A 10,813-nucleotide genomic window follows, 5' to 3' on the forward strand; every position below is an offset into this window, starting at 1 on the left:
AAATGGTTTTGATATATTTTACAAAGAATAGTTTCCCATTAGACTTTGCAACTACACAGATTGCATATTTGTTGACATTGATCAAATCTACAGGCAGCAGCACACAACTCAACATGTGCCGATTTGTATACTCTAGACTGCAGAGGTGTCAAACTCATTTTCACAGTGGGCCACATCAGCTTCATGTTTGCACCTCAGAGAGCCAGTTATAACTTTCATTTCCAATTCAATTCAGTATGTTTTATACAGTCCAATATCAAAAATTACAAATGTTGCCTCATACAGCTTTTTAATCTGTACACATACGGCATCCCTGACCTTTGACCTCACGTTGGATCAGGAAAGTAAAGCAAGGTGAACATTCACTTTGCTTTTGGCGTGAACGTTTGTGAATAGACGGCACTCTAATGCATAAAAAATATCCTGAGGCTTTGTTAGTTATCAGGTTACTTTGCGATATTTTCCCATGGCAGTTTTGCACATGCATTTGTTTGTTTTAAATGTAGTTTTAAGTGTTATCTTAGATTTTAGAGTATATCACATTAGAGGAATTACAAATGAGATTAGCAAATTCGAGGGATAATGTCAAAAATGTTATGAAACATTCTCTGAAATTGTATTTTTCTTATGTGTGCGTGACTGAACCACGTTTTTCAAATTTAGTTTTACAGATTTAGATCAAAAACATTAGGATGCATTATCATGTTTGCGGTTTACATGCATAGAAGGGAGTATGTATTAAATATAGTCCTTAAACAAGATATTCAAACGTTACGTTCATATCCTGAGATAAATATTTTTTTAGTAAAACCAAAACCAATTCAATTCAGTTCATTTTAGCCCAATATCACACATTATAAATTTGCATCAGAGGGCTTTACAATCTGTACACATGAGACATCCCTGAACTTTGACCTCACATCGGATCAGGAACAACTCCCCAAAAAATAGAAAAGAAAACTTTCACAGGGGAAAAAAGCGAAGAACCCTTCAGGAGGTCAACAGAGGAGGATCCCTCTCCAGGATGGACAGAAGAATAGACTCAAGTCATCATATCCCAGTTCACACAGGTGCACATAACTCAGTCAAAAAACAACATCTACAACCAGATGAACCTTCCTCCAGCTCTTTCAAATGAGATGCTTACTATTCAAAACAATAGCAGTCTATGCATGACTGAGTTTTTGGGTCCAGTTTCCAGTATATAGGAATAGGACTATACATCCAATAAAGTGAGAGTAGCGACTCAAATAGGCTGCAGGATGAAATACTGACAGATCTTTAAATCATTCAATAAACCTGGCTTTGTCCAAAGGAAAGAGAAGAAGCCGACCAACAGCATGTGGCAGAAATACAGGATATAAAATCAGTTAGTGTTTTTTTTACGATGCTGTGACTATTGTCAAACGATGCAGTTCTCCCAGAGTTGTAATCGGTGAGGTTGCAGGTAGCCGGCAGTCGTAGGATCGAACAGACACGATACCGGATGGCATTAAGTACGTTTAGAGGTGCTGGTAGAAAGCCAGGTTAGCTTCCAGTCTTTATGCTTAGTATAATACAGGTAGATGAAATCAAGCATTCTGATTGGTTGATGGTGAGTCACGCGGTGTACTTTATTTTTTCCCAAAAATGTCCCCGGAGGAGAAGAACACAGAAAACACAACATAAATACGGCTTCATATAGCATTTGTTTTATTTCGAGTAGGTACAGAGTATTTTTTAAATTCAGTAAAAATTAATGAACTAAATTACAAAATAGGAAACTGATGCAACAGATCCTGCAGAGATAACCGATTGGCTGTGTGTCTTAGAGGATCATCAAACTGACACAATGAACAAATAATTGCTGTCCAACTTGATGGAAGTGTGTATTATATATGTATTATTATATTTATATTTATAAGACGCATTCAGTGACTGCCGTTAGAGAGAGAGCTGCATCTGAGAGCACTAGTGCCCCCCCCCCCTCATGTCGTCTCACGAGAAGCATTAATCAACAGAGCACAGAGTTGCGTTCAAGAGCACATTGACGCTTTTGCAAAACATAAACCTGACATTTTTCTTTGAATCCGTTGTGAAGCACAGCAAATAAACACCGATCATACGTCACAAGTTCACATTCAGGTCGCTCCCTGCGTCAGAAAGTCAACAAGTTTCCCATAACTGATGTTAACCAACCTCAACTTCTGCTTTTCATTTTGTTTCCAGTCCTCCTTTACACAATCTCTCGCTCCCATGTGCACTTGGCACACCTTAAAAGGCACCTGGGTGGGGCAGATTTGGCAGTGATGTCAGTCTCCATGGTAACCACGAGAACACAGGGGCAGCATGTGTAGCCGGCATCAAATACACGTCAAGTACTGTTAGATTATGTACACGAATGTTGACGGCAGAGGGTCTGGAGGAACAGAGAGGTCGCCGAGCACTTTGGGAAACACTGCCGCTAACAAACCATCACGACCCTACGGGCGCTAAATAATGACAGCCGGCTTACTGTGGCTGATGTATAGAAACGGTTGTATACAAAGCGTTGGTTAGTTTATAAGAGTAAAAGCCTACAGCCACGCCAGCAGCTGTGAGGCCGTTTGTGATGTTAAGCAAGTAGAAAGTTGAACTTGTATTAACAACAATTAGCACGAGACACGGTAGAAGTATCCGCCCACCGCGAGGGATTAAATACAACCTCTGCTTTCACAACGGTGTTACAGTGACACGAGGCAGGAGGTGATTTCTTCATAACACACGAGTAAGCATGAGATATTATTAGACAAACCTACATCAAAGATATGAAATGTTATTGCTCTTGTAAAACATTTGTTTTTTTATTCACTCTTATTTCTACGTGTGGGTCCTAAAAAAAGACAATTGAGGGACGATAGTCGACATTCTTTGACAGATAAAACTACAGACTGCATGTGTAAAGGCAACATTGGCAACGTGGTGCCGGTGTGAGTCACCGAGTTTGGAGAGATTTTTTTTAAAACAATCCACGGCAGGCATCTGGAATCAAGAGGTCATGAGGTCAATTTGGTCTGTGTTTGTAAAATGATGCTGGGATGAGCACCCGTTTGGCTGGAATGGGTGAAGGGATGGGGAAAAAAGAAAAGGAAAAAGAAGAGTGACTCATAACTGGCACTTGATCTCATGCGGTAGTTCCCGCCTCTTGGTTCTCCGTTATGAAAACACCGTGCTGCGCTGGTTGCCATCCCCGACCTTCTCGAAGAACATGAAATCCTGCAAAGTGACATCAGAACATGAAATCCTGCAAAGTGACGTCACAGAAGGAAATTAATTCGTCACACTTCAAGACCGAGACAGCAACAAGATTATAGTGGTGGGAAACAAAACAAGGATATGGTCTTACGATGAGGAAGCAGGCTCCCATGAGCACAGCTTTCATCTTCACGTCCAAGTCCATCGGAAACTGGATGCCGAAGTTGTCGGTGTCCGTGAAGACTTCCTTCAGGAGGCCGCTCCACTGCTTGCTGATGCGGCCGATGGGCGCGTCACCGTCTTTGCCCTTCAGCTGCAGAGTAACAACACGTTCTATAAGTTTACGATGCCGAGATCTTGTCGAGGCGTTTCCAGAAGACGGATTGGAAATGCTCATTGAAATGAGAAGAATGAATCCACCGTCTTAGCTTAGCGACCCCGTCTCCGGCTTCACGTCTATCATCCACCTTCCCTCCAACGCTACGATCCTCTGAGCTCACCTCGAAGTTGACGTCTCCGCAGCAGGTGCAGGCGAAGCACGGCCCATCCAGTCTCATGACGGTCTCCTTGTTGGGTCCCTGGATGGAAAATTTGGGCAGGAAAGGGTGCCAGTCCTGTTTGACGTAGCCTATGGTGGTGCCCGGCGGTGACTGGACCTCGATCTGGAACGTCACATTCAGAATTATATACACACACACACACACACACTAACAAGACGGGAAGGTTTTCCCTGAGAGCTTTAAATACAAGTTGACGTGTGACACGGGACACCGGGGCTGATAATTGGACCTGTGACGGCTCCATTGTGGCAGCGCATAACAAAAAGGCAATGCGTCTCACATGTCTCCCGTTTGGCCCGTAAACAGGACAGCAGCGTGTGATTGACCAGGGAAACAGAGTGAGAGGTGGACCGCGGAGTCTAGGGGATGGTTTTTGGACAGACAAGGATCCATTCATAGTCTTAACAACCCCCTCCCCCGCCTGAGCAGACTGGGGCACAGAGACGTCCCAGCACCACTCGGCGACTCATCACGAGCTGGAAGGCGGCGGATGTTCAAGCTTACAAATAAGTTTCATGTGTGACATGAAGGCTTTTAAACACGCTCACAAATCACCTCCAAAATCAAATTTGTTCCTTGTTTTATTTTAAAGGGATGTTTTTATGCATTCCTTTTTTTGGTGTTCAGACATGCAAATAGTTTTAAGTTTAATAACCAATATATGGAGATCTCTATCTCAACAACAACAACTCTGTTACCCTCTGAATGTATTTTCATGAGGACTATTTGTATCATAGAAAATAGTTATTGTTATAACTGATCATCCAGAGTAATTGTTTCTTCCTAAAATAAATGTCCAATGCTGTGAGCGCCACATACAAACATCTTGACCAATAAGATCAAGAACTGGGGCTTTAATAAAGGGTGAGGATTTTCACCTTGGTTGTTGAGCTTTATTTCCATAAGTAACCTCAAGGATGATTATCGTCAACTCCCTCTGCAGGTAAGAGTTCATTCTTCTCCATCAGACAATCAATAAGGTTAAATATTAACAACCTGAATAATGGAACACGTTATCACGGGGCTTATCAAAAAGTAGAGCGGGTACTTGAATTGGCTCAACTTTAAACTTGTTGTGGTAAATCAATAGAAGGCTATTAAAACTGCTTCTATCACACACACACACACACCTCTTGCAGGCAGCAGGGACACCAGCAGGAGACGCAGCGTAACGGTCGTATGAGCCGGATGACCTCCCGGTCCGTGGTGTCCTTGATCTTCATGTCGAAGCTGCGCAGCGAGCCGCAGCAGTTGCGGGTGCAGCAGTCGTTCTTCTCCTTGGCCTTGTAGATCTTCTGGCCCAGGCTGTTCTTTATCTCGTACTGGTTGTTGGTCTCAAACCCGATGAATGCTGGGCGGGAAAAGAAAGGAGAGTGGGCGGAAATGGTGAATAACAAAAGAGTTCAGATAAGCATTTCTGATTTATAGTGAGAGGTGTGAAGCTCGCTGAAGGCCCGAGGAGAACGCTGCTGCCGGTTATTTGGAGGTCATAAAGTGGAGATGCGACATGTCTTACCCTCGAGGAGTTCCACTTTTTGATGGATCAGGATCTGGTCGATCTAAAACACACAAGAGGAGGTTTATCACAGCGAAATATATCCAACCTCAAGTCTGAAAGTCTTAAAACAAAGAGGACAAGATGGAAGCAACTTCATATTCCTTTAACTTATTCCTTCCATCTTTGTTTTCACTCTATTTGAATAAAAGTGAACAAGCTAAAGACCAATTACTCCTTTTTCTTTCATTGACATTCCCCTCTGCTCCAGTTGATAATGCAACGCAGACACTTTTACTCTGTAATGAACTGGAATTCACATGTGATGGTTTTAACTCCAGTAGCCCGTGAGGGTGTGACACAGTACACCCTCAAGTGTAACTCGTAATCATTTCTAGGATTCACGGTGAGGGAACAAAGTCCAGAAGGAGTGGAGCGTGAATAAAATATCAAGATTCAGGCTTAAAACATAAATATGAAATCAGGTGGAGCCGCATCACCAGAGATGATGGGCTATGAAGATCTCTCTGTGGTTTCTCTTTCCTACCTGGGTGAGGTACTCCAGCCCCGGTGGGACCCCCACAGGAACCACAGCCGGAGCCTGCGAGAGCCCTCCGTGAGGCGCGCCGTACTCCGGTGCTGGAACTGGTCCGACGGGACCAGGCTGATTCATGACAGGAGGCGGGCCTTGGTTGTAGCCCGCGTTGAAGCCCATTGGAGGGGCTTGTCTGGGGTCTCCGTATCCACCCTGAGGAGCTGGATACGGGGCCACGGCGTAGCCGCCGGGCTGAGGCATCGGGTAGGGCGTGTTGTTGTGAGCGTCTGGGTAACCTGGGGAGAAACACACCATCGTGGACAGCGGTGGTCATTTCTGTTCTTAGAAAGGCCGAAAACACAAACACACTCAAAGAGAAGCAATCACGGTGAACTGTAACCACGAAACATAGTCACTAAATAAATATAAAAACATAACTCAACTCGAAGAAAAACATGAATGAAACCCATGTAATGATTTAAAGAAGAGGAGGGAGGGGAGGGGACATGCATAAAAACACAATCCCAACATAAAAAAAAAGAAGCTTTCAACATTTTGTTTCAGGAATCGGGTTTAAAAACGTTAAATAAATAATGACCAGAGACTCTGCACCGCGGCGGCTACATGGAGGAAGTCCTGATCTGCTGGTGTCCGACAGCAGCTGCTCGGGGCTCCTACCTGTGACCCAGCAGAGCCAATAAGCTCCTGACTACCACTGAGGAGATTGGAACCATTTAACAGGGAGAAAATACAGAGTACAGAGTACAGAGTACAGAGCACACACACACACACACACACACACGAGTTGTATTCTTTTCTGTAAACGGCATAACACGGAAAGAAATGTCCTTTCGAAAGAAAATAACGACTACCGACTCTAATCTGACCGGAGAAAACTAGACCACCCGGTAAGGTTTTCAACTGGATGCCATGTTTTATCTCATGAAGAATCTTCCGTCTTTATGTCAATCAACATCACATACGTGAGATACATGTGTCTCGAGTTGATGCTGGTCTAATTTCAATGGATATTTTCTCTCCCTCTGCACATGACACCTGTTGGTTTTTGCACCCAAATATAAATGATTTCACAGCTGACCCAACTGGTTTTGTTGGTGCGGCCGTACAGTCCACCAACAACCAGCGAAACCGGTTTAAAGGTCATTCGCGTGGGAGGGGGACGCCGTATGTGTACAGATTGCAAATCCCTCTGAGGCAAATTTGTCATTTGTGTCCTTGGACTATACAAAATAAACTCAATTGAATTGAATAGAATAGACCGTCTCATAGCGAGAGGTTTCTTGCTTACGGCCGTGGGCGTGTTGAATCCCAAAACAAATACAAATCAAAGAGAATACGTGAGTAATGTGGTGTATAATCTTTTAGGCTTGTGGGCGTGTGGTTGCTCCACGTTTTTTCCACATTCCTTTCTCCACTTGCAGGAAACAAAAGCAAATGTGAAGCCCGAGTGTGGACAGGAAGGCGGCCCTCGTTCACACCGACGGTACCTTTCACTTCCAAAACTGCTCTTTCCCATCCAGTGGGAGGCGGACGGAAAAAAACAGAAGTGTTTTCATCTCAAGTTTCACATCAACATTGTTTGAATTTCACCAACCGGGGGAGTGTAACGTTTCTCAATCTATGGAGTCTAAAAGGTGATGCTCATTGATCAGGAATGTCTGATTCAACTATGACAGTTAATATTACATAATGGAAGAAGCCAAGAAGAAAGAGTTGAAGCAATTAATTTCCACCGTTATCAAATATCAGAGGAAATACCCACAATCAGAGCTTAATTCTTCTTGAAAAATCTAAATTAAAAGATGGAAATCTGAAAGAAAAGTGGTTATTTTCTCCTCTTGCCGTAGGTGTTGCATTTGGCGGCTTACCTGGAACAGACATGGCGAGCAGCTGGATGAAACCTTTTGTGGGGACGGAGTATCAGGAGGTGGCCGCTCCTTCACAGGATCTCTAAAGGAGAAGACAGGGAGGGAAGGGCCGGGGAGAGGGGCGATACAAAAGGGATGGGTGTGGACAGAGAAGTGGCAATGAAGAAGAGGAGCGGGACCCATTTAGTCTCTGATCAGTTAGAGGAGGACATTGAGTGACTTCCATTTCCCTGTAATCATGAGTCTTGTTCACCACCACAGTGGTTTAAAAAAACCAAAAAAAAGGTACAAAAACAACACGCAGATCATCCTGATCCCAGTTCAGTCAAAGCCTCGACAAGCCATTAAGAAGCCTAGATATCCATCGGAAGACCCAATCACTTTCTCCTGAAATGTAAGAACAGATGGGAAGAGCAGTGGCTTTTCTCTTTGAGCTTGCCAACGTCTCAGAGTTTCGTTGTGTCCCTTTCTTTAACCGACCAGGGAGACAGTTCGGTGTGCAGAGGTTTACTTTGCATGAAAGTGAACATTTGCAGCCGACGTATTCACAACAGTGAGTCCATGAATCCAGTCTGTGACTCAGTGGAAAGGCAGCAAACATGAGAGGGAATATGCATGACACACTAATAATGGGTGTGGCGTAATCTAGCTGAGGGTTTAGGTCACTGTTGTTTTCCACTGCATCCTGTTGCTTTAGTTTTCTCCCGTCACCCATGACGAGAGGAAACCGTCACAGTGTGGCTAGATGGACTTCAAGACAACCTTAAAGTCACCAGAATAACATGTGTCTAATGAAATTGTGTTTCCCCCCCACCACGTGACCTAACAGTACCTTATCTCTTCCTCAGTGTACACGCGCACGCGCGCGCGCTCACGCCAACACACGACGCCTCGTAACAACTTGATAGAACTTGTAAAAGACGCAGGAAGCTCACCTCCCTGGCGGCTGCTTTTCTTCTCGTGTTCCAACAGTGTTAAAACAAATGAAGGGAAAGTTGTGTAAAAGGGTCCACGCGCCGAGCCGAGCTTTTCTTCTCCAGACCTGCTTAACGTCGCTTCTCTGTTGCCCTGCTCGTCCCTCCCATCAACACAAATGATCTCCTCCCACCTCTCAGACTCACGAGAACTTTATGGCGGGCTTCCGTGTTCGGCCACAACTTAACATCGAGTTGGGGGACACTGAACACGACGTCGTGTCTATAGTTGAAGTTCTCACGGTTGTTCTCGCATCCGGTGGGCGGTCACGCTCGGATCTGTAAGGTGGTATCAGTGCAGCAGTGGAGGAGGGAGCGATGCCCGGGTTGCTGTTCTACCAATGGCCACTAGAGGGCGCCAGAGGCAACGTGATGACGCGCACGTTGTGTCTGGACAATCAACAGAAAAAACTACAAGAGAAGTCAGGAGAAGACATAAAGACGTAAAGCATATAAACTAATTTGTACACACATTAACAAATCTCACAAGTGTTCCCTTTAGTATTACATCAATGTTATTCAAATTGAATTTGTGTTTGCAGAGATATAATTTTTTTATTATGGGTATGCCATTTTCAAGCAGAGGTCTAAGGAATAGGTGTGTTTTTAAAGGACAGAAAACAAAATGATCTAAATACAGGTAATACAAAAGGTAGTACTAACTTTCGTCATTATACAGACACATATATAATACACTGGTGGGCAGTTATCTGTGACTATCTTAAAAATAGTTAATATTTTAGAAGCTATAGGGCTGCAATGTTACTTAACCCTTGTGTTGCCTTAGGGTCATTTTGACCCGAATCAATATTACACCCTCCCCCCGCCTTTGGGTCATTTTGACCCGATTCAATGTTTCACCCTCCTGTTACCTTTATATTTACTAACATATTTTACCCTTTGGGTTCAATTTGACACCAGCAATTAAAACCTCCAGAAAATTATTAGAATTAATATTGTTTTCCAAGTTTAAGTGTGAGGCACTTTATGTTTGTTTGTTGACTACCGAAAGAACACCGACATTAAACATTGAATGGGGTCACATTAATCCTAAAGCGGGGGGAGGGTGTAATATTGATTCGGGTCAAAATGACCCTAAGGCAACACAAGGGTTAAATACACAGATTAAATTAAACTAAACAAACTACATATATATATATATTTATAATATATATTTTAATATATATATATATATAAATCAAAATTAGGTAAATTAATTTAACTAGACAAAGGGCTGACTGACACCCTGCCATGTTTTATCTCTACATTGTAAACAAAACAGCATCAAACTTAACCCTTGTGTTGCCTTAGGGTCATTTTGACCCGAATCAATATTACACCCTCCCCCCGCTTTAGGATTAATTTGACCCCATTCAATGTTTAATGTCGGTGTTCTTTCGGTAGTCAACAAACAAACATAAAGTGCCTCACACTTAAACTTGGAAAACAATATTAATTCTAATAATTGTCTGGAGGTTTTAATTGCTGGTGTCAAATTGAACCCAAAGGGTAAAATATGTTAGGAAATATAAAGGTAACAGGAGGGTGTAATATTGATTCGGGTCAAAATGACCCTAAGGCAACACAAGGGTTAAATAAACTAAGTTCTTCTTTATACTATCTAAAGTACACAGGACTTAATTAAGACTACTATAATAATATTTACACAGATTAAAATAATTATGTTAAATGTGAAAGTAGTTACATTAGCTCATGACTTTAGACTAACAGTTAGCACTATTTTATAACCAACACTCACTGGAGCTTTTTAGCAACCTGCTGTATTTGATTTTAAATGTATCTCAGACAAGTATATAACCCAATGTATACTTACAACCTGCTCAGCTATGTTAATATTGAAGAAAGTCACAAATGTATGCTAGCAGCAAACTAGCTTAAAGACCTATTGGTAAGTTGTTTGAGACCAAAAAAAGCCCAAAGGACACTGAATATCGACTTACAATTACATTCACTTAACATGTGCCTAATGTTTATACGGTATTTAGTTAATTGTAGTACACTTTTGTGTAGGCCTACTGCAATAAGTAGCTGAGTAAATATATGTAGGTAAAGTTTCTATACCAAATGCTGGCTGACATCGTTAGTGCTATTGGTTACACCTGTGCTTTCCCTGCTATAGCAAACGT

At 42.7% G+C, this 10,813-nt stretch overlaps 1 protein-coding gene across 1 annotated transcript; it reads right to left on the reverse strand.

Moving 5' to 3' along the window:
- Positions 1-1,669: 1,669 nt before the first annotated feature.
- On the reverse strand, positions 1,670-8,937 carry LOC130211938 (phospholipid scramblase 2-like). Its single transcript, XM_056442988.1, has 8 exons — positions 8,628-8,937; positions 7,693-7,774; positions 5,816-6,099; positions 5,290-5,332; positions 4,904-5,124; positions 3,714-3,875; positions 3,365-3,526; positions 1,670-3,234 (listed from the first exon to the last, which is right to left on the reverse strand). The coding sequence occupies exons 2-8, from the start codon at positions 7,703-7,705 to the stop codon at positions 3,175-3,177; spliced, it is 945 nt and encodes a 314-aa protein (XP_056298963.1). The 5' UTR covers positions 7,706-7,774; positions 8,628-8,937; the 3' UTR covers positions 1,670-3,174.
- Positions 8,938-10,813: the final 1,876 nt, after the last annotated feature.

Source organism: Pseudoliparis swirei, chromosome 21 (assembly GCF_029220125.1).
Source record: "Pseudoliparis swirei isolate HS2019 ecotype Mariana Trench chromosome 21, NWPU_hadal_v1, whole genome shotgun sequence".
Classification (NCBI taxonomy): domain Eukaryota; kingdom Metazoa; phylum Chordata; class Actinopteri; order Perciformes; family Liparidae; genus Pseudoliparis; species Pseudoliparis swirei.

Excerpts from the sequence above, each read along its gene's own strand:
- LOC130211938 (XM_056442988.1), bottom strand. Across the intron at positions 5,333-5,815 it reads GGCTGGAGTACCTCACCCAG|ATCGACCAGATCCTGATCCA; the intron begins GTAGGAAAGAGA and ends TGTGTGTTTTAG. Across the intron at positions 3,235-3,364 it reads TGGGAGCCTGCTTCCTCATC|GATTTCATGTTCTTCGAGAA; the intron begins GTAAGACCATAT and ends GTCACTTTGCAG.